The sequence below is a fragment of the Rosa rugosa genome, chromosome 6 (genome assembly GCF_958449725.1).
Source record: "Rosa rugosa chromosome 6, drRosRugo1.1, whole genome shotgun sequence".
Taxonomy (NCBI): Eukaryota; Viridiplantae; Streptophyta; class Magnoliopsida; order Rosales; family Rosaceae; genus Rosa; species Rosa rugosa.
Genome location: NC_084825.1, coordinates 6,705,483 through 6,728,987, shown reverse-complemented (window position 1 = coordinate 6,728,987; position 23,505 = coordinate 6,705,483). Strand labels below are relative to the sequence as shown.

Sequence of the window (23,505 nt, the reverse complement as noted above, 5' to 3'; positions counted from 1 at the left end):
TAGTTTTTAGATAACGTATTCTAGTTATTACATGTATGTGATTGTAAATAAGACAACGTATGTTTGTTAGAACCGTTGCATGGTTATATAAGGATTCATTTTGTGAACATCCAAATTGTTACTTCAGACAACATTATTAACATTAGAAATTCTGTTGTGTGATAATCGTCTTTTCTGGATTTTGTGCATTGATAATAATGCTCCATTTTACCTAATGAACAGTGACTATTTGTAAAGAAAAGACACTGGAATCTATGAAATGAGTAATCCAATTCATACTATTTGAAGAAAAGCATTCAAATGTTAAAAGGGAGGATTTCCCAATCATCCAAGCCAACATTGAAAGAAGAAAAGCATTCAAATGCATGCCCATCTACTTGGGACATCAAAAGCTGATACAAATACAAACTATTTGTTACAAAACATGCCACAGTGCATGAATATTGTACCAGCAGAGAAGCACAAAAATGATGCTTTCCTTCAGCAACAACCTACTTCCTCTTATGCTTTCCTTTAGCTTCTACACATACGCCTTCACGACATACTTTGCCCATTCATTTCGAATCATATCTATGTATGCTTGGGTATATTGACTGTTGCCTCTCCTCTCCCACTGAATAAACAACTCATAATATCAACAAATGCATTCCAGCTTCAACAAATGCATTCAATAAAACAAAGGCAAAGAGTAGCAGTCAAGCAACACTTACCAGTCAAGCTAGCTCCTTACAACTCCAGCAATAGCAGCACAGCCAACAATAACAGCTCTCCAACAAGAAAACTGTCTAACAATAGTCAGCTCCTTTAATATGTACTCCTAAACACAAGCCCATAAAGGTAATTAGAATTTAACATAGGAAAATTTACATGTATGTACATATCCATCAGGACCATCACCATCTTCATTCAATCCACAAAAGAAAACCAAATACCAAACCCACAAGTAATTAATTTTGGGAAGAAGCGAGGTGCTTGGGACTAATTTTTATAGCTTTGGGAGATATATATAGATGTGTCCATATTAATAACCTAATAACCATCGATGCTTGGGACAAAACAATCTAATAACCCATATTATCAGAAAACATAAATACCTCGCAGCTCTATAGATTCCCTAAGCTCTCGAATCTGGTCTCCTAGCCCTCCCACAACAGAGTAGCTAACATTACCTGGATCTTCATGAAGCATATTATACACTACTGGGTCAACCTGCAAGTCAAATTAAGCAAGAATGTTCAAGGGTAGACAGATACAATGTCAATTCATATCATTAATAATAGAATCGTAATTACCTCTCTTGGAAGAGCCCTCATAATAGTCAGAGTAGTCATATCCAAACATAATTACTTCCACACTTCTCAAACACAAAGCAGCTCTAACAAAATTACATTCACCGAAAGTTTCCATATTCCACTTAGAGGCCGATCAATCCTAACAAAATCATAATCACCAAGAGTTTCTAGGAACTATGTTTATGTTCTAAACAAAGAAAGGTCCAACAAACTTTACTCACAGCGTTCATAATCGAGAGGTCTCAAAACTTCCCCTATACTCTGACCAACACTTTGAAGCGACCCCAAATCATCTTCACTTTTCCCAAACTCCTTCTTGGCTCCTTGCAAGTTTTCTTGCACTGCAAACCCGATACAAGCAATTCAGACCCAAAAAATTCCTCATACCATCTAAAATTTCCCAATTCACACAGAAAACCAGAATCTAGGTGAATTTATATATCTTATAAGTCACTACTCATAAAGAATTATCATGTAGTTAATTTGGGTTACATATCTGTCCTAAAACACTACCACATATATGAAAAATTTACAATATATATCATTTATATTAGATGATATATAGTTCTCAATACATAAGATATATAGACAGAAACAAATACCTATTTAATCTTCTCAATCAATCTGATATAGAATATTAAGCCCAAAAGAAAAACATAAAAAGTAAAAATAAGAAATGGATCCAGTTTTAGGTGTCCAGTTGAAAGACCAATATAAGCAAAATTGTTGGACGAAAAGAATAAATGCAAGCAGACTCACCCCCATTTCCATGACCCCTTTCCACCAACTTGGAAGGCGAAAGAAAGCCATCACTGCATTTTGAATGTGAATGCAATTCAAACACTACCTTCTCTCCACCTCTTCCAAGAGTCTTCTGGACCCCAAAATCATCCACAACACAAGAAGCTGCAGTGGAAGCCGGTGAAGAAGCTTGATCCAAATAAACCCATTCACCCACAAACTTGAAAGCCATAGTCTGCTCAGTGGTTATTTTCTTCTTACTTTCCCCACACTTTTTCTTCTTTGTTTACTTAGGGCTTTGTTTGTTGGAAATACTTGGGGTGTGAATGACAGAACTGTCACCCATCCCTGATCGAAACAAGCAAGACTGTGGTTTGGTGGTGTTGTTTGTTTGTTTAGACCATCAGTTAATCTGTGTATCTACACCTTTCTATAGCAACCTATCTCTTTCGTGGCTAGCATAACACTTGCAGGCAATATTTCTGGAACTTATTTGATATCTAGGCTAGTTTAAATATGTGGGGGGTCTACCGAGTATGACCTTCTGAGCTGGTTGAAGTCTCCGATACCTTCAGAACCAGCTATGATCCAAGGTTGTGGCTGGAAGATATACATAAGCAAGAAGCTAAATGTTACAACGAAAACCACTTCACAGAAACATGCAAAAGCAAAGCACCTGATGATAAAGATACAAAAAGAAGACATATGAAAATGGAGATCTAGTCATTTGAGAAAATTGTGAACACAATCAAAATGTGGTCCTCAAAAACATTCCTAACCAATTCCTCAACTTGGGTCTTTCGTATGGATTTACCTCAAAACAGAAACTATATACTGAATCCCACGAAATCAATGGTAAACTTTTTCAATTAAACTCTGAGAATTACATTTCCAGTAAAAATTAAAAGTCCGTACACCAAGCTTGACAGAGCTATTCAGAACATAAGCGAAAAGGACCACAAAAACTCATTGTGAACAAGGACAGAGATACAAGTGAAGCAAGATGAATCTCAAGTTGAGGTAGTGATAAACATAGGAATCAAATCCAATTCGACAACATACTACTACTCTATTCAAAACAAAAGAGTCCTAGAATCACTTACCTTAACCCCGAGCGAAGGAAGTTCAGCAATTATGTCTCCTTGTTTCTTTGGTTGGCGCGACTCCTTTCTTCTTTTTCTTCTGGGTTCTGCGTTCGTTCCGCAAAACTGAAACTCCAGAAACTACATCAACCAAAATAAACAGCTAGGGCACAAAATTGGCTGAATTGAAAATTGGAATCGAAACCCTAGACGAAAAATTGAACAAATTGGGAACATTTGTAGTTTGATAGAAGAAGGTTTGGAGTGCGAATCTGACCTGCACGGACTCGAAAGTCGAGCTCCTTGTGCTGGAGTAACCTCTTACGGCAATCGGTGATGGCGGTGCGATGTCGTATGGCGTCCTCCGTCTCGGTCGAGGTCATCGCGGCGGTGCTGGGGTCTGAGAGGTTTTTGGGAGAAGAAGAAATCTGAGAGCTGCTGCGTCTAATTAATAAAGCTTCGTTTTCACCTTTTATGGGGAGCTGAAAATTGGACGAGGAGAGAATCTGAAAATTTAATCGAGTGACCTCACCTTTTACTGAAAAATTCCCAGAATCTCTCAACCCAGCATATGTCTCACACCATTACTATGAGTTGAACCTTGTTACGAGTCGCTGCCTCCTCCGCCGAATCGAATCAGATCGAAGTTGTTTTCAAACCTGAGTTTTTTTTTTTTTGGTTCTATTACAACTGAAAATGTAAATAGAGTGAATGAAACAACTTTCTTCTTCTAGTGGGTTTCAATTGAAAAGGGAAGTCAAAAATTTGGGGAGGAGGGAAGTGAAATTTGAGAGGAGGGAAAGTGAAATTTTGGGAGGGAGGGAGCGAGCTCGAGCGCCAAGTGAAATTGGATTATTTAGGACACAACATTAAACACGTCGGCTGTGTCGTTGCAATAGTCTTCACCCTCTAAAAAATATCATTTACATGCTGAGTGTCCTTATAACCCTTCAAGGACTCCACATAAATTGTGTGTCCTTGTTTGGTGTCCTTGCATCCCATAATTGTAGTAGTGAGTGATGGCTGAGTAGAACCTTAATTGAACATGGCTGAGTAGAGTGATGGTTGTTCTGAGTGATGGTGTTGAGAGGAGATGGTGTTTTCAAGTAACCCAGCTATTTTGATGAGAGATGGTGCTGAGAGGAGATGCTCGAAGAAAAGGCTATTTTTCTAAAGTATTGGAAACACAGCTATTGAAAGATTCTAAGTAGGAGACAAACTCGCTGGCCCAGTGCACTTGGTTTTCATAGATCAAGTTACGTTGTCTCATTATGTACACATTAAATTTGAGCTCAGCGACCAAAGAGGGGAAGTTCCCGCCCATGTGCAATCAAAATATTAGTTTTGGCGCTGGGTAGAGGCATTTCTTATTCAGACAATACAGATAAATAATTTGGTTGTAGGAGCTTACAATCATCACATGTAAGTTGATAAAAATTTATTGATTTTGGGGGGGAATGAGTGGCATTTTGGGGCACATCCAATCCATCCCAATATATCTTCCTCACTTGGACAACACAAAGTAAAAAACTGTTGTATGATATTTTGCAAGCTACTCTCATACAACAGATTTAACTATTCTGTTGTACTATATAGTACCAATTTGGAGCCAAATTTGAGTCAAGCTAGGAGGAAAATCTACCGCTATTTTTTTTTTCATTCACACAACAAACTATTCTTGTCAGTGTTGTGCAATCACCTTCTACATAAAAACTTCAAAATTTTTATGTCCTTATACAACGTAAGGTTCCTAATCATGTTGTATGATTGACTTTCCATCATCACACAACATCTTTTTTTTTTTCGTTGTGTAAAAAGTGTTGTATATTGAGGTTATTGGCCTAGTGACTTTTCAAGCAAAATACATTGCAATATATGAAGCTACTGCACATGCCTTGTGGTTAAGAAATTTTATTTCAAGAATGAAAGTGGTGAATTCAATTAAAAGGTCATTGACCATTTACTGTGACAATGCAGCTGCTGTGTTCTTTTCAAAGAACATGACAAAAGGACTTCTAGATCTAGAAACATTGATGTTAAGTATTTCTCTATGAGAGAAAGTGTGAGAGACAATGAAGTAGAGGGGATCAAGATAGGTACAAAAGAGCAACTTGCAGATCCATTGACCAAAGCATTGTCGGTTTCTGTGTTCATCAAACATGTGGAAAATATGGGAGTTTTAGGCAGTATCGACGGTTAGTACTAAGTTACTAGTATGTATTGCAACTATTTAGTAATGCATTGTTATTAATCATCTCAGTCATTATCAAGTTCATTCATACAATTTTGAATGAAATTGTTTTATTCAAATATAGCACTTCATAATTTAGCGTGTATATACATTCAGATGTTGCTGGTTTGACATAAGCAAATATGCAGTTTGAATAACTCCATCAGGATCACCAATGCTTGTGAAAGTCGATTACTACATAACAAGCATGATCACACTTGAGGTAATCCATGTAATTTTGATTACTACGATGTGATTATAAAAGACTGACAACTTGCTAATTTGTCATTCTCTTCTATGATCCAGCTTAATAAGGCTTAATTGACAGGGTTTTGTAAAACAGATAGTATTTTTGAATTCAAGTGCACAATAAAGAAATAGGTTATTTACATGGTATACATCATATAATATCTAGTTCCGTGGGAGATTGTAAGATCATACCTATTGCACAGCAATAGATATGAACTAGCTATTATATGTTGTATGCATCAGTTAACGTAAATGAGCTATTTTGAATTCAAATGTAAATACATTAACCAATATATATAAACTTTTTAAGTAATCGAATTAAGTTTATATATTAGAATACCTGTTAAAGAATTTCAAATTCAAATGTGTGGTTATCCAGACAAATCTATTAGGAAGTTATTTTGACAGTTTCTTGATGGAAGGAACTACCAGTAACTACTGTGTTCAACAGCTTTATAAATAAAGTGGAATTTGTATTTGATCCCTACTAGAACATAAAGACACTCTCATTGAGTTTGTCCCATCAAGCAATAAAGAGAGATACGGTGTGTATCTAGGAGAAGATCAAATAGATAACGGTAATAGATCACCGATGGATAACTGCAGCAATCCACCAAGTCAGTTTTGTGATTTTATTTCATAACATTGATTTAACATTTGAGATATAGTATACTTGAGTTATAAGTTTATGTTTTATATTGATTCTAACAGACTTCACAGAAAATTAATTAACTATTGTTGCAGGTAACCATCGATCCTACATCTGAGGCGGAGACAAAACTTATGTCCTTGGTTAAAATGGGGTACAATGAATTGGAGGCTTCAATGGCAATAGAAAGATGTGGTATAAATTTATTTCTTTGAGAATTCTCATGTACAGATTTATTTCTATGCTTTAATTCTTTTTTATGATTGTGTTGATATTCTGTAAACTGCTATTTACTTGCTTTAGGTATATGCATATCTAGCTTCAAACCAAACTCCAGAAGTATTGTTTGAGCCCAAAAGTAATTTTGGCAAGATCCTTTAGTGGATTTAGCGCAACGGGCCGATACCTGCGGCCTAAAAATAAGCCTACTTGGGTTTGGGTTACAGCTTCGCCCATTCCGTGATCCATAAGGAAAACGAGTCCTTATTGGAGTCAAGTAGCAGAGATTGAATAGGAAACTTCAATCAATAATCCTTCTAAGGCAAGGAACAGTCGAAACCCTAGGTATAAATACCACGTTTCAAGGACAAATCAAAGACCACTCTCAAATCAATCAATCCCAGCGATTACAAAGCCTCCCCGGAGCAAACCTTCAACCTCGTTGAAACCCGGTGACCGCGCGCCAGTCCTAGTCTCTCCAAGAGCCGACTGTCAGCATCACCAGATCAACCCGGCGACCGTACTTTCAGTCCTAGTCTCCCCAGGAGCCGACTGCTAGTGCTACTGCCACCGATACTACCAGCGAAGCAAGGGTAACGCCCTCGCAACCCAGCGAAGCTAAAGTCACGCTTTAGCAAACCCTGTGCTTTGTCCAAACTTCCCAGTGATTGCTCTGCTCAACCTACAACGTTGAGTATCAATTCGGTGACGCGAAGAGATCACATCCAAAGTCCTTATCCGTTAGGCAGAAAGTCCTTTCTCGGAAGGCTAGAGAAGAACCTTGTGGCGAGGTTGGTGCTCTCCTCGTCCACAACGCTTGAAGAAGAAGTCAGGTCAAGGGACTCCCCCGACGACTGCACCCCACGGTGCTGGCACGCCTGCGCACACGCTCAAAAAGAGACAGTTTGCACGCCAACTGGTTTTGGAGCCAAACATTTTGGCACGCCCAGTGGGACCTACATAGTGTCTCTTCGTGAACATAACCATTGGGAAGTCAAGCGAAAACCCTTACCAAAAGGTTTACGCTAACTGCTCAAAGCATAAGACCTCCAGTTACAGACCGCATTCTCGCGCGGACTGTCGTGGTCTTTCTGAAGAACAAGTGACAAAAAGATTTCTCGTCACTCCCAATCATCCGATATGTCAACTGAACGTGGAGAGAATTACCCGACCGCTACTGAGGGTCAGAGTGTCACTACTAATCAGGCCAGTGAGCTTGTTATCACTACCGCTGTCTCCAATACAGTGGAAAGTGGAGAAAGATAGGCTTTCGTTGCGAAGCCTATTCCAGAGGGAGCGACCTTCGAGGTAAGGTTCGCGATCATCATGGAGAATATTGAGAATCATCGTAAGAAGATAGCCGCTGATTTTGAAAGGGAAACCGCGAAAACAGACCAGCTCATACGCGAACTAGACCAGCGCATTACCCGACATGCAGAGGATACTAAGCAACAAATCGTACAATCAGAGAATGCAGTAAGGGCTCACGCCACAGGTATCGCTAGTGAGCAGAATCAGCAGCAGAAAGAAATCATGGAGGCTATCACGAGCCAAACCAAGCAAACTGCGTCAGATATGGCAGGTCTACGCAAGGATGGCGCTAACCTCGCAACCGAGGTGGCCATGCAAAGAGCCGAATTGAACCAGGCTAAAGAAGTGTTGAACAATGCTTTAGGGGATCCCAACGCTATCCTTGGCTCCCTTGGCCAGCCGTCTGGCTCGGGCAAATACGTACCACCGAATCAACGAGAGAAGGTTAGCAGCGAGACTGCTACACCTTCCACGGCCGTTGCTGCTACGCCACTAAGAAATAAAGAACAAGCTCTGGTCATTGGCGGCAGCAAAGAAAAGGTCACCTCGTCAGGCGGACAGACCACCAAACAGAAGCACCAGACATTAAAAGTTGGTGAAACTTCGTCCGACTCCACCGCATTCGTTCAATACGACAGCGACGGGGCAGAAAACGTATACCAAGAACTGCCAGGAAGCTATTACGAGATTGACCAGGCTGGTAACCCGGTTAAGATAACAGCCTTGGCAAAAGAGATGCCTATGCCAGCAGTGACTCTTCAGCAACCGGCTACAACCCGCGTTGTACATTTAGGAGAAGGGACAGCAACTGTAAACCAAGCAATACCCTTGCAGGCTGCTCGCCATACTGTGGCGACACCCCCTCCTCCTCCTCCAGGCCCAGAATATGTAAGACGTGAAGAGGTAGAGGAGATGATCAGGCTGGCTAATCCTAGGGCCCAAATGGATGGGGTCTATGAGGGACCTTTCCCACCACATATAATGCTCGCGCCCTTTCCCAGGGGTTATAAGAATATCATATTTTCTACTTTTTCAGGGGAAGACACCGAGAATGCGGCAACTCATCTGGCCAGGTTCAGGGTGCAATGCGGCCAGTACCAGAACGATGATATCCTCAAATGCAGGATCTTTGGAACTTCTCTTTCTGGAGCTGCCTTTAGGTGGTTTTCCAAACTCCGACCAGGAACAGTGGCGGATTGGCTCGCCATGGAAAAGCTTTTCCGAGAAACTTTTGGAGCCATTGAACCTGAGGTTGACTTGGCTTCTCTCACTCAGATGGCCCAACAGCCTACAGAGTCCACTGTTGCCTATCTTCAGCGCTTCCAGATTCAGAAAGCCAAGCTGAACGTCATCCTGCCTGAGAAAGAGTTAGTCAAGCTGGCGGTCAAGGGTTTGGAGCCTCGCCAGAGGAAGAAGCAGCATGGCAGCATGATCCAGTCAATGGGAGAACTCATCACAGAGGTGGGCAGCTTTGAACATCGTCTCAGAGAAACTGACCCAAGGAAGAATGCGTCCAAGGCGACATATGTACTAGGAAAACATCGCACCGTAGCGGTCTTGAGCTACCAGCCAGTTACTTATGACCCTTACTACCATCATCATAGTGAAGAGGTGGTTCAGGATGACGATGAGGAAGAGGAGAATGACATCGCTGCTTATGAACTGACAGGGAGGAAGAATCCAGCCCTGAAACAACTGAAAATTTCCAAGGAACCTGTCAAGCTCAAATCGGTGGCCTTCACCAAACCTGAATTCGCGACATATACATATGATGCCAATAAGGCACATGAGATTCTAGATGAGATGATCGCCACGAAGATGGTGAAGACCGACTTTGGACCTTTCCCTCGACCAGATCAGCTGAAAGGGAAGAAGTACTGCAAATTCCACAACCTGTGGAATCATAATACAGCTGACTGTGTGAAGCTCAAAGACCAGATTCAGGTATGGCTCAATAATGGCAGTTTACAGGTAGAAGCTCCAGTAACGGCAGCAGCGCTCGTGGACCTGAACCCTTTTCCTGACACTGGAATCAACATGGTCGACGTGAACTGGGCCAAGCAGAACCGGAGGAAACCAACCCTGGATTTGAATACAAAGGGGCGAGAAGAACAATCTGACGAGGATGAGACACCTGTAAAGAAGAAAGCTAAACCAATTGGTCAAGCCTCACCCGTGGTCCTATGCTCGCGATGCAAAGAAGAGTGTGGCATCCAAGTGTCATATGAAGAGGTAGAGCAGACATTTCGTTTTGGCTCTCTCCCGCCCATCAAGTGGGCCTCGCCATCGCGAAACTATCAACCTTCTAGCCCAAGAGGAAAAGAGAAAATGGAGTCACCATCATCCCCAAAGGACTCTAATTTGTTCAAGAAGCTGAGAGCGGCTGCGGTTGATCAGAAACTAGAGGAGAAGGCTACGAGCAAGCACAAAGACATTCTGACCAAGCCCTATATCCCACCTGCTCCAGCCACCACCATCAAGGAAGGTAAGTGGTACACCAAGGAAAAGGGGAAGGCAGTGGAAATATGCCCTTCCAAGAAGAGGAAACTGCAGCGCAGGTTTGGAGAAGCCAAGCGCACGTTAGAGGCTCTGGACCAGGGCCTGATCAAGCCTTCGCAATTGGTCGAATCACCTGAGCAATATCAGAAGGAGATTGAGGCACTAGCTGCTAAGCCATTAGTGACTCCCCGCAGCTTTCAAAAGCAAGCGAGCTCAGCAACAGGGGCATCTAAGCCCAGTGTTTTTTGCAGGATCACTGAAGAGAGAACACCCCCGCCAGCAAGAAAGGAGAGCTCGCCGACTAGGTAACCACATGTGAGGCGCAGGTTGTTTCGCGAAGAACCAGAAGCTAAATCCTCAGTTTTTGAGAGACTGGGGGGCAAGGACAAGACTACCGATACTTTACAGTGGAGACCCAAAAAGGTCCAGAGTGTAGTAGTCGCTCCCCTGGAGGTGAACATGGCGAGGGAGCCGAAGTTAGATTCCCCTAAGCAGGCTCCCGTGATACAGGAACATAAACAGTGTGAGGTAAAAGGCCTTACAGAGGAATCGTTGGTAGACCGGCTGGCTAAGCAATTCAACACTGACGCCCCTGTCAACGAACCCAAGCTTAACCTGGAAGATGACATGGATGAGACAGATATGACTGATACGTCCTGCAACATGGTTTACGTACTCCTCGCGAGGTATGCACTACCGGTCGCCGCGCAGGACTGTGTAGAAGCTGAGGAAAGTAGTGCACAGCCCTTGCAGATTACATCAGCAGTCACGACACCTGTGGAAGAGGCTGTCTTTCTTGAAAACGGAGGATGCCAACAGCAGAGAATTCTTCATGAGCTTCACCAGGACAACACCTGCTATGGTCCAACACATGAGACCTCTATATATCACAGCAGAAGTTGGCGGTACCAAAGTTAGCAAGATCATGGTTGATACCGGAGCTGCCGTTAATGTCATCACTACCAGGACCATGCACTTGCTCGGAATCAAGAAAGAGAAAATCCAGTCTACGTCCCTTACGCTCAAGAACTTCGCGGGAACTGTAACAAAGACCCTGGGATTACTTTTCTTGCGCATCAAGGTTGGCCCTGCAGAGGGAGTTTATGCTTTCTTTGTGACAGATTGTTATGCGGCCTACAGTGCTATTCTAAGTAGAGACTGGATCCACCGGAGTTACTGTGTTCCGTCAACTCTCCATCAGGAACTCATTATGTGGAATAGGGAGACAGATAAGGCTGAGGTGATTAAAGTGGATCCTCGTCCGTTCCCAGTTTTCGCGAATTATGTAGATGCCAGGTACTACTTGGAGCCTATCACTCCATTGCAGGTCAGTGCCATCGATGACAAAGGCCGCCCCACAGGGGTGACGGCCTCTGAACTGGCACAGTGGGGGCTCACGCTCGCAAAAGAAGGCCTGGAAAGGGGTTCCCATGCAACCTATTATTAAGCCTTGGCCTGCACGAGGCTGGGCATTGGACTTGATTGGGATGATTCACCCTCATTCCTCACTCCAACACAAGTTCATCATTGTGGCTACTGATTTCTTCACTAAATGGGTCGAAGCTGAGCCTTTGAAAGAGGCTTCAGGTGCCACCATTCACCAATTCATTTTTCATAACATTATCTGCAGGTTTGGTATCCCTGAAGTGCTTGTCTCAGACAGGGGGGCAGCATTCATGGGAGGTGAGGTAGAGAAACTTGTCAACGAATTGGGCATCCAGTTCATCCACATCACTCCATATTACGCTCAGTCCAACGGTCAAGCGGAGGCCAGTAACAAGATTATTATCACCCTGCTAAAGAAGATGCTTGTTGAAAACCCTCGCCAGTGGCACGACACGTTGTATGAGACCTTATGGGCTTATCGCACCTCCAAGAGGAATCCCACTGCTACAACGCCCTATGCACTAATGTTTGGTCATGATGCAGTTTTACCCTTGGAACTCAACGTCCAATCCTTGCGCGTCCAAGATCAGCATCACTTGATCGGTGAAGATTATGTCCAGGCGATGTGGCAAGAGCACGAAGATCTGAGCGAGCAGCGCTTAGCGGCTTTGGATAATTTAGTGCTGGAAAAACAGCGTATCGCCCGCGCCTATGAAAAACGGACGCGTGGCCGTAGTTACAAAGAGGATGATCTTGTTTGGAAAGCTGTTTTGCCCTTTGGTGAGAAATTGACCGGTCGCGGTTAGAGGTGGCAAACGGGCCTAGTCGTGCTTCGTACCGTGCTTGGGCCGGCCCATTTATTATCGTGCCGGGCTCGTGCCGGCCCATTTACTTAAACATTAAGCCCGGCCCGGCCCATGGCCCGAGCCCATATCGTGTCGGGCCGTGCTCGTGCCGGGTCAATAACGGGCCGTGCTCGTGCCTACCCACTATAAAGCACGATTTAAAAATCTTAATTTGAACGAATAAAAATTAATTTTATTTAACTATTTAGAAAATTAAAATAAATTAAGTTCTACAACGTTTTTCTTAATCTTAGTTTTTTAAGATTAGATTTCAAATAATTTTTTATATTCCACTATAAGAAAGAAAGAAAGAAAAAACTCAAAATATATTGTTTTTAGTATATTATTGTGAGATTAATCTTTATTAATATAATGAAGATTTAGTATCTATTATTCTTTCCTTCATTCTATAGTTGTATTATTATGAGATTAGTCTTTATTAATAAACATATATTTAATATTTAGAAAAAATACTTATGTCAAAACAAGGATATAATGTTTTGTTTCATTATTTTGACAATATAAAAGAAAGCATTGGTGGAATTGTCATGATATTTTAAATAAAAGGTCTCATATTCAAATCTCATCATTGTAGTTTTTTAATATTTTTAAAAACAAAATGAAATTTTGTGTTTGTAACGGGCCGGCCCACAATATGTCGTGCTCGGGCCGTGCCGGGCCCATTACGGGCTCGGGCCGGGCCGGGCCAATGGGCCAATATTCTTAGGCCCAGCCCGACCCGTTATTCTAACGTGCTCGGGTCGTGCCGGGCCACTAACGGGCTTGGGCCGTGCCGGGCCGCTTTTAAGCGTGCCGGGCCCGTGCCGTGCTCGTGCTTAGTGGCCCATTTGCCACCTCTAGTCGCGGTAAATGGACTCCGCGATGGGAAGGACCCTTTGTTGTTCACCATATTATGGAGCGCGGAGCTTTTCACCTCAAAGACTTGGATGGCGACATCCATCGCAATCCCATCTACGGGCGGTTCCTGAAGAAATATTACCCTAGTGTTTGGGAGTTCGAGGATCCACCGGATCAATCTTTTTCCCAGACAGGGGGGCAACCATAGTCTTCATCGGCTCGCATCATCCATATATATTCAGGCCTTTCCTGTGGCCTTAGTCTCATGTATTTGCTTCACCTACGAACACGAGGGGGGCAACACTCTATACATCCAGGCCTTACATGAGGCCTTATTTTATAACAATTTCAATTTTTGTTTTTGTTGTAACTTCCATTCTTCCTTGACAATATGTGTTAAGAATATATGTAATGGCCTATACATGAGGCCTTATTTTATAACAATTTTTCGAAAATACTCAGAAACTTTCATTCATAAAGTGGCTTTGCGGCCAAAAGTAGTACAAAGTACAAATCGAAACAATTACATTTGCGGTTTACAAGGCCAAAAGTGGCTTAAAAATCATAAGAGTTGCAGATCTGCTAAGAGTTTCTGGGTCTTGTGGCGACAAGGGGGCTGTGCTATGATCACTCATGCTCTTCCTCTCTTCACCCACATCCCTCCTCTGATCTAAGTCGCAGCTGCTATCGTCTGTACCGGAGGAAGAGGGAAGGAAATAATCCATCGCAATCCTTCCAGTTGGTTATCCTCCCGGATGGAGATGGTCTTCAGAGAGAGCGCGACTCACAGCCACATCTACCTCCAGGGGAAAAACAGAAGTCTGACAGTCAGACCCCGGAGGTAGGCTGCGGAAGAAGAACGATCGGCCTCGAGTGGCCTTCCGCCCTTCTCCCTCCTGCTCCACGCGAGAAATCTGAGGAGAGGGATCCCTCAGAATCTGGTTCTGCCGCGTTAGAAGCGCCGTGTGTTCTTCAGTCTAACTGAAACCGGTGAATCCCATCCGGAGTTCCAAAGACCAAAGACATGTGGCTGGACCTGAGATTAGGCCATAAGACCTACCTAGGTATTGAGATTAAGCCATAAGGCCTAGGGATTTGAGGCTAAGGGTGAGATCGCGAGGGGAAGATTTCAGAAACAAAAGGAAGAGAAGTAGGGCTTGCAAAGTCATTTCTGGGAAAGCCATATTTGCTTGTGTTTTTCACTTCTCCAAAGTACAGGTATTTATAGGACCAATCTCAGTGGCCTCAACCGTGCGATGGGCAGTTGAAGTATTTTCAACGCCATCAAGTATTTTCAACGCCATCCATAAGAGTATCAATGGAATTGAATGCTAGGATCTCGGAAATGAAGGTAATTGAAAGCGCGTGGGAAGCGGGGCAGTTTTCAAGGAGGTAACCGCTCCATTTCGAGATTATCTATTCAAACAGTTTTAATAGCAATAAAGGCAAATTAAACGCTGAACTGCTTGAAAATTTGAGCATATATTTGGGCCAAGCAAAGTGGGCTAAATATTTAATTTATTAATAATAATATTGTTCATATAAAATGGGCCTAACACTAGAGGCCTAAAGTTTTCGGCCTGCATGAGTTAAACGAAGGAAATGCTCATCCAAGCGAAAACTGGCGTCAGCAGCGGCTCGCTCCGCCTGGCGAACCGCCTCGCGAGCTTGAGCGAGGTTTTGAGATAGTATTTCAGAGGCCGCTAGGGGTTGCTCCAGCAGGGGTTCCTCATGTTCAAGTTGGGTCGTCACAGCGGTCAATTGGGCTTGAAGATCTTGGATTTGGGACCGGAGATGATTTTGCATTAGCCTCAAGTCTCTAACAAGGGTAGCCCTGTCTCCCAAAAAGTCACGAGAGGAGTCCATTTATTGAGTGAGGCCCTGATAGTGAGCCTGGGCTTGTCTGGCCTGCGCAATCGCAGCCGCTTTCTCATTAAGCCACTGGAGGAGATTCTGCAGCAGTTCGTCTATCTCGATGAACTCGTCCTCAGTGATGGCGCGCTCGCGACGAAGAACCCTCAAATACTCCAGAGCCCTGACGGATGCGCCAGGTAGCAGGATATCAAGACTCAGAAGACGGCGAAGGCCGTCCCTAGCTTCATCTATAACTCCGGGAGGAGTCACCTCGAGTACGCAAGCTAGCCTTTCCAGTCTGGAAGGGGGCACAGGCAGTGGATTTGGGGCAGCAGCAGCAGGAGCCTCTTGAGGCTCCGCAACAGGAACCGCTTCCGGCACCGGCTCAGGGTTCACCCCTTCTCCTGCTTCAGGTGCTTGGGGGGCATGGGGGGCATGTTCTTGGTTAACTGCATCTTCACCAGCTGGCTCGGCAGGATGGGCATCAAGTACCTCCGCAGCGACAGCTAGTTCCTCGACAGGACCAGGATTCTGGTTTTAAGGAAGAATCATTAGAATGCTTAAAGAATAAGACAAGAAATCAGAAAAATGCTTGTTGAGAGTGAAACATACCTCTGCAGCCGGAGGCTCACGAAGGGTCACTATTGGCATGGGTTCTTGAACAGCCTCACCAGAATCTGGAACTGAGTCAGGTGCTATCTGTGCCAGGACAGGTGTGGCGTTTGGTTCCTCACGAGTTACATTTGAAAGAGGCATCCTCTCTTCGGCCTCAGGCGAGCTATCGTCTATGACTTGCACTGGGATCGAGGCCAACATCACATTATTTGCAATACCGGCAGGAGGCGGATGATTATTGGAACCAGTTGGCGCTTGGGCCTGCGAAGCGGATGTGCCTTCACCAGCAGCTGAGGACCCTTCCCCAGTTTGTCTTGAGGACCTATGACGAACCTGCAAACGAGGATTGTTATATGGTCGAACGGAATGAAAAGAAGATTCCAACATGCACTTTTGGTGTCTTACCAGTCGATCAGTGATTGGTTCATCTGCCGCCCATGGATCAGTTCGAGGATCAGAGCGACTGCGCTTTCGAGCCGAGATAGCGGCGATCTGCCAGGGTCAAAGGATTAGACGTGGCTTGGAAAGAAAGCATTGTTTTTTTTTAAAACAAGAAAGTTCTTACCGTTTGTGAGTCATCATCGTCAGAAGAGGAATCCTCGACTTCAGGCTCCGTCACTATTGTTTTTTGCTTCCCGGACTGGCCAGTGGCTGGGGAAGCATTAACTGCGCGGCTGCCAGAAGGCGGAACATTTCCCTGGTGCGGCAAAGTTTGAGTTAAAAGGGAAGAGTGAAAGAGGGAACAAAATACAAACCAAGATACTTACCTCTTGAGGGGCTCGTGAATTACAATACCAGCTTGGGCCTGGCGCGAGGCTCGCGCGGGTCGCGGAGCCGGCTCAGGAGGCGAAGATCGTGCAGCATCTTCAGGAAAACGAGCAAGTAGCTTAATGTCAACAGCTGTTAACGTTAGTGACCGAGGGGTCTCTAGTTAGCTTTAGTGAGAGAGAGAGAGATTGACACAAGAAGTATAGTGGTTCATTTCCCGCCTTAGCGGGAAACTACCTCCACTTGAATGTTTAACTAGTGTGTTCGGGCCTTGCGGCCCAAGGGGATTACAAAAGATGTAATGGGATGTTGGATATGGAATGTCTATCTAAGTGGGAGGAGAGTTCCTTTTATAGGTGAAGGAAGCCATCTCTTTTACATGGTTTTCGATGTGGGACAAGCAACAACTATTTCTAGTCTAGAAAGCCTATTTGTGAGGGCAACTTTACAAGGCCGGAAAGGTGGCTTCCCGACGACGGATTTGCGACTTCCGGATACCGTAGCGTAGCTTGAACATAGGGCTACAAGATGCAAGTAGCGGTTGGGCCTCACCATGGCTTGTGGGTGTCCCAAAGAGGGTGTTAATTATGCTCGGTGAGATAGCAAATACTCCATATTGTTGGAGGTATGTACAAGTCCCCGAAGTCCCCAAGTAAGAGGAGCTTCTTGGTTGGGGAGTTATACACATGATGTCACCAAGCATAAGTAATCGGGCGGTACGGAGCCCCTACAAGTCCCCGAACTCCGTAAGCAAGAAGGGACTCATTAACCTGCACAACAAAGGCAAAAAACAGGCATATGTAGAATGCTCGTTGCATTGGGCAACAAATGTGAGTTGCATTGATATGCATTGGCATATATGAACGTATGGGGTGCGTGATACATGTTAATGCATATACGCGAATGGTGCCGAGCACGATCGATTATGACGTACAAACTCGAGAACGCGTATGGTCGTGTGAGTGTATGGATTGCATATGATAAATGTAAGTTGCATGAGCGGTGCGAAGGTAAGCGTTTGTAACTCATGAACGATGACCGCGCGTACGGTTGTGCCTGTTTGGTTTTCGCTCGTATTAATGGAACGCGAAAAGAATTTGATTTGTCGCGGTCGGTAAACGACAAATGGTAGAAAAATTCAATGTTCCATTAACGTGTGGTGTGTCGAGTAGACATGAGCGTAAAGCTCGAGGATTGCCGGGAAGGCATGAGCGGAAAGCTCGTGAGCGGGAAACTCGGGGTTGCCGGGAAGGCATGAGCGGGAAGCTCAAGGGTTGCCGGGGAGGCAAGAGCGGAAGCTCGTGGGTTGCCGGGAAGGCATGAGCGGAAGCTCGTGGGTTGCCGGAGAGGCATGAGCGGAGGCTCAAGGGTTGCCGGGGAGGCATGAGCGGGAAGCTCGTGGGTGCCGGGAAGGCATGAGCGGGAAGCTCAAGGGTTGCCGGGGAGGCAAGAGCGGAAGCTCGTGGGTTGTCGGGAAGACATGAGCGGAAGCTCGTGGGTGCCGGGAAGGCATGAGCGGAAGCTCGGGGTTGCCGGGGAGGCATGAGCGGAGGCTCAAGGGTTGCCGGGGAGGCATGAGCGGAAGCTCGGGGTGCCGGGAAGGCATGAGCGGAAGCTCGGGGTTGCCGGGGAGGCATGAGCGGAGGCTCAAGGGTTGCTGGGGAGGCATGAGCGGAAGCTCGGGGTGCCGGGAAGGCATGAGCGGGAAGCTCGTGAGCGGAAGCTCCAGGGTTGCCGAGAAGGCATGAGCGGAAGCTCGGGGTGCCGGGAAGGCATGAGCGGAAGCTCGGGGTTGTCGGGGAGGCATGAGCGGAGGCTCAAGGGTTGCCGGGGAGGCATGAGCGGGAGCTCGTGGGTGCCGGGAAGGCATGAGTGGAAGCTCGGGGTGCCGGGAAGGCATGAGCGGGAAGCTCGTAAGCGGAAGCTCAAGGGTGCCGCGAAGGCATGAGCGGTAAGCTCGTGAGCGGAAGCTCATGGTGCCGGGAAGGCGTGAGCGGTGAGCTCGTGAGCGGAAGCTCAAGGGTGCCGCGAAGGCATGAGCGGTAAGCTCGTGAGCGAAGGCTCGTGGGTGCCGGGAAGGCGTGAGCGGTGAGCTCGTTAGCGGAAGCTCAAGGGTACCACGAAGGCATGAGCGGGAAGCTCGGCGGTGCCGGGAATGCACGAGGGCGAAAGTAGGCGGTGCCGCTGAGGAACGAGCGCAAAAAGTTCGGCAAAGTTCGGCGGTGCCGCTGAGGCACGAGAGCGAAAAGTTCGACGGGGCCGCTGAGGCACAAGCGCGAAAGCTCGGCGGTGCGAAAGCTCGTCGGTTGCCGCTAAGGCGAGAGCGTGAAAGCTCGGCAGTGCCGCTGAGGCACGAGCGCGAAAAGCTCGGCGGTGCCGCTGAGGCACGAGAGCGAAAAGCTCGGCGGTTGCCGCTGAGGCGAGAGCGTGAAAGCTTGGCGGTGCCGCTGAGGCACGAGCGGGAAAAGCTAGGCGGTTGCCGCTGAGACGAGAGCGTGAAAGCTCGGCGGTTCCGCTGAGGCACGAGCGCGAAAAGCTCGGCGGCGCATTAACGGGTAGCTCGAGGTGATGCCCTGAGGCATGAGCGTGACCGTTGCTAATTATGCTGGGCTGTATGTACAAGTCCCCGAAGTCCTCAGTCAATGAGGGTGTTCTTGCGGGTTGATACCAAAGCGTAGCTTTGTGCCGTATATCAAGCATAATTAGTGCGAGTGCGTCGTCCATCTAGAATTAGTTGGAGCGAACGCTTTTGCCCTTTCGGGTGGGCCCCTGCCAGGCCCTGCGAGGAGTCCCCCACTCCTGGCTATAGACCTCCGGATGGTCAGAAAATTTTTTGATGAGGGGAGCTGCGTTTAAGCAGTGGGCGTTAGGTAGCGAACCTAATCTTAGATACCCAAGCGTCGGGGTTAACTGCCGGATCAATGGCTGCCGTGGGCTGTGTTAACTAGTCCCTTACTGCAATGCCGCGTAGCGGTCATTGTTATTATGAGGCATTGCCTTACCGCTTGGCGGTTGGTCGTAGACCATAGACTCGTAAAGTTTGTACCTGTATGAAAAATGACAAGCACATAGAGCAAGTAATAATATTTTGTTTGAGTGTCCCATGTTTATTTAATTGAGTTGCAATTAAAATAGAAGCATGACACATGTGTATAGCATGTACTTGTAGTAAAGTTGCTAATAACATTTTGTAGGCATGCTTAGGGGTCATGGAGACATGTATAGTCATGGCAAAGGCTCTAATTGCAAGAGCGGAAAAGATAAAATATAGTGACTTATCTTATGCCGATTTGGAGCGAGTTGGAGTTGGAATTGATATAAGTACCCAAATCATGTTGGAGTCGTCCAAGCATGACGCTCCACTGCTCCGCGCGAAGCACCATAGTAGAAGGCTTGTTAATTGAGGCGGTAATCGATTATTGTGTCTCCTTAAAATAAAATAGGTGATTAGTACATGAGTGTGTAAAATCAACACTAGTATCTTGTATATGTACTTTGATAAGATATTAAACAAAGTGTACAAATCATGTTCATAGCTAGTTGATAGATGACATGTGTGATTGTGTGTCACCGATATGAATTCAAATTGATGATGAATTTATGGAGAATCAACTTTATCATGTAGACAAGCTGCAAGCTAGTATCAAGCTAACTATATGCACGTAGCCATTGATTAATTGACATTTATGTATGTGGTTACACATGAATCCACTTAACCGTGGCATACCAATATAGAAAGGGTATGTATGCTGCAAGTGGAGTAAGTAATGATAAGTGGATATAGGCATACAATTAATACATGGCACTAACTGGTAATTGTGATGAACTTGGAGCATTTGACTCATTTTGGTCTGAGCAAGCTAGTTCTAGTATATATGCAATCATATATCAACAGCGTTCATATATAATCTAAAAAGTGAAGCATGGAGCATGTGTTCACTATTTAATAATCAAATAATGTGTGTGATTGGGTCTGTGAGCGGCAAAGGGTACAAGCTCATTAGAAAACAAAGACATGCAGACTTGTGTTCCATAGTCCATAGTCAATTCAAAGAGCGTAATAATTATCATGTCAATTGATTATTCACTGTGCTATGACTTGGCTGGTAGCCTGGTAAGAGAATGCACATATTAAATTCAATAATGTAGCCATATGTGTCGATAGCTAACAGAAACGGTGCATGCAGCCAACCATATGCGATTAACCAATGTTATATGTATTCATATATAGCAGAGCTTTCATGCATGAGCAGTTAATTGAACACGTATATAGCATCAGACATATCACCCTATTAGATACGAGGGCACTTATGTGAATGATGATTAGCATATACGTTTAGTTTGACATGGTTCATGACAGCTCAATGAAGGAATAAGAAAAGAGTAAGAAAAGCTTAGCTTGTCGGTGCTCGATGAGTTACGACTGCAGGAGCTGGTGCTCGATCATTCTTTGTTTTATAATTGTGGCAGAAAGACTCGTTAAGCAGATGGGTGAAGTGGGACTCAAGAAGTGACGAGTACGTTAGCTGCTTGTGACGCTGCTGTGGCGAGGTATGTTGAATCATGGGTGTCCATAGCAGTTGTGATTGCCCAGAATGAAAGGTTGATTGCAGGTGCCCAATGGTCCCCAAATTTTCTTTTATGCTCTGAACTGATCGAGGACCGAGTGAAGGTGTAGATGAGGTGATGACCGCGTTAAAGATGCCTGACTTTTGATGAGCGGATAACCAGTCACTAGGTGAGCGTTTTTACGATCAGATTGATCGTTAGCTTCATGGGGGCTGGCGGGGCCCTGCTTGGCTGTTTGGCGGAGCGTTCGTTCCTTAGCCATGGCCAGCGGTGTGTGTTCAGTGGCGGGCTGCTAGAGGTGTTATGGTGGCGGAGGTTTGGGCCAGCGGAGTGTGGCGGAGCAGTGGACTCGGAGTTCGACGGAGACCCAGAGCTCAGCGGCGATGGCCGTGACTTTGAGCTCGGCGGAGGCTCAGAGTTCGGCGGAGATAGCACTTGGAGGTCGGCGGAGGCCTTGACACTTGGAGCTCAGCGGAGATTCGAAGTTCGGCGGAGACTCAAGAGTTCGGCGGAGACCCGTAATGGCTAGCGGAGCTCTTGGCCGGCGGAGCCGTTGTCCAGCGGAGCGGAGCGTCTGAGTTGGGAGGAGATTCGGAACTGAATGGAGTAGAGGTGCTCGACGGTGGAGCAGCTTTGGCCGTCGGTTTTGCGGCTGGCGGAGGTTTTGCCGCCGGTGTATCCTAGCGGAGAGTCAGCGGAGACTTGGACCGGACTGGAATTTTGCTCGATGATATATTGTTGATGATCGCCGAATTGCAACGCTGCTGCCATCAACGAGGAGCTTGGGGTCAGCGGTGTACAGTTCGGCGGTGTACAGTTCAGAAAAATTGAAACTCGGCTAAGCCAGGCTAGCGGAGGAAGCTTGGCGGCTCCGCCGATGAAGCTTAGTGGAAGAAGTTTGCCGCTGATGGTGCTTTGTTGAAGAAGCTTGGTTGTGCCATTGGTAAAGGCTGACAACGATGAAGTAGCCAAAGTGGAGCAGTGGGTGTCCTGAGTAGATTGACACCCCAAAATTTTTTTTTTTTTTTTTTTTTTGGGTGGTGCGGCGGTTGACCTTTCTGAGATGGGCGTTGACCAGGCTAGCTCCGCGTTGACTAACTTGATCGGCATTGACTTGGTAAATGGCACAAGTTGCCGCTAAGAATTATTTTGAACCCAAAGAAAAATAATGATTTAAGATGACTTAACTCAATGGTAAGTGACGAAGCCTTTGTGTTGGCTTTCCACATACGGCGCCAATGTTAACGTTAGTGACCGAGGGGTCTCTAGTTAGCTTTAGTGAGAGAGAGAGAGAACGACACAAGAAGTATAGTGGTTCATTTCCCGCCTTAGCGGGAAACTACGTCCACTTGAATGTTTAACTAGTGTGTTCGGGCCTTGCGGCCCAAGGGGATTACAAAAGATGTAATGGGATGTTGGATATGGAATGTCTATCTAAGTGGGAGGAGAGTTCCTTTTATAGGTGAAGGAAGCCATCTCCTTTACATGGTTTTCGATGTGGGACAAGCAACAACTATTTCTAGTCTAGAAAGCCTATTTGTGAGGGCAACTTTGCAAGGCCGGAAAGGTGGCTTCCCGGCGACGGATTTGCGACTTCCGGATACCGTAGCGTAGCTTGAACATAGGGCTACAAGATGCAAGTAGCGGTTGGGCCTCACCATGGCTTGTGGGTGTCCCAAAGAGGGTGTTAGTTATGCTTGGTGAGATAGAAAATACTCCATATTGTTGGAGGTATGTACAACAGCATAGGGGTATCTCAGTTCCTCAAAGATGGTCGCGAAGAGTTCGTCATACCGTTGTCTCCAGCAGTTGACAGAAACTTCTGCCCACCATTCCTCGTATCCTTCTTCAGTCCCATCCACGGCATCGATGTCCTTAGCCTAATCAGGAAGATCAACCAGTGCAAGCCATCTTTGTGCTGGCGGAGGCCCAGAAAGGGGCCCAAATCTACGCCAAGAAGTGTTGTAGTTCCAGGCATCATACAAAGGGAATGGCACTAATTGGACGAGGCCGAGTTGGCGAGCGAAATGGTTAGGAGCCTAAAGCTCATAACTGAGTTCGTCGGCAGCAATCCTAATGTCTGAACAGGAGATCGCGCGGCGAAAAGCCAAGCGCGCGCTATCGCTGTAGCGAGGAGCGCCAGGAATCCGTTTTCAAGCGGAGCTGGGAGTCTTCTACCCAGCACTAAGTCGCAGTAGGGCATCTCATGCAGAAGGTACAGATATGTGAAGCACTCGGAGTAAGGAGGATATGAGTACCTTTCATCGCGGCTGAGCCATTGACCCAAGAGTTGGTCAGCCGGTGGAAGTAGCGGTATGTCGTCGCGACGAAAATATGG

At 45.7% G+C, this 23,505-nt stretch overlaps 1 protein-coding gene and 1 long non-coding RNA gene across 4 annotated transcripts; both read right to left on the bottom strand.

Annotated features, from left to right (window-relative positions):
• Window positions 1-481: 481 nt before the first annotated feature.
• Window positions 482-2,399, bottom strand: LOC133715595 (uncharacterized). 2 transcript variants are annotated; one of them, XR_009849130.1, is made up of 6 exons: window positions 2,052-2,399; window positions 1,514-1,633; window positions 1,293-1,431; window positions 1,095-1,209; window positions 711-817; window positions 482-613 (listed from the first exon to the last, which is right to left on the bottom strand). XR_009849130.1 is itself a non-coding variant. In XM_062142135.1 (2 exons), exons 1-2 carry the CDS (start codon window positions 2,263-2,265, stop codon window positions 1,506-1,508), a joined length of 342 nt encoding a protein of 113 aa, XP_061998119.1. In that variant the 5' UTR covers window positions 2,266-2,399; the 3' UTR covers window positions 1,218-1,505. The 2 variants fall into 2 exon arrangements, 1 of the variants encoding a protein (XP_061998119.1); XM_062142135.1 differs by lacking the exons at window positions 482-613; window positions 711-817; window positions 1,095-1,209 and having other exon boundaries at window positions 1,218-1,633.
• Window positions 2,400-2,500: 101 nt separating this feature from the next.
• On the bottom strand, window positions 2,501-3,747 carry LOC133715597 (uncharacterized). Of its 2 annotated transcripts, none has more exons than XR_009849132.1 (4): window positions 3,648-3,747; window positions 3,393-3,597; window positions 3,137-3,256; window positions 2,501-2,633 (listed from the first exon to the last, which is right to left on the bottom strand). It is a non-coding gene; the product is annotated as an uncharacterized LOC133715597 (long non-coding RNA). The 2 variants fall into 2 exon arrangements; XR_009849131.1 differs by having other exon boundaries at window positions 3,137-3,241.
• Window positions 3,748-23,505: the final 19,758 nt, after the last annotated feature.

What these genes read in the sequence shown, in the direction of transcription:
- LOC133715595 (XM_062142135.1), bottom strand. Translation starts at nt 2,265, where the DNA reads ATGGCTTTCAAGTTTGTGGGTGAATGGGTTTATTTGGATCAAGCTTCT. An exon ending in AAGGGGTCATGGAAATGGGG is followed by an intron (nt 1,634 to 2,051) that starts GTGAGTCTGCTT and finishes TCGGGTTTGCAG; the next exon opens with TGCAAGAAAACTTGCAAGGA.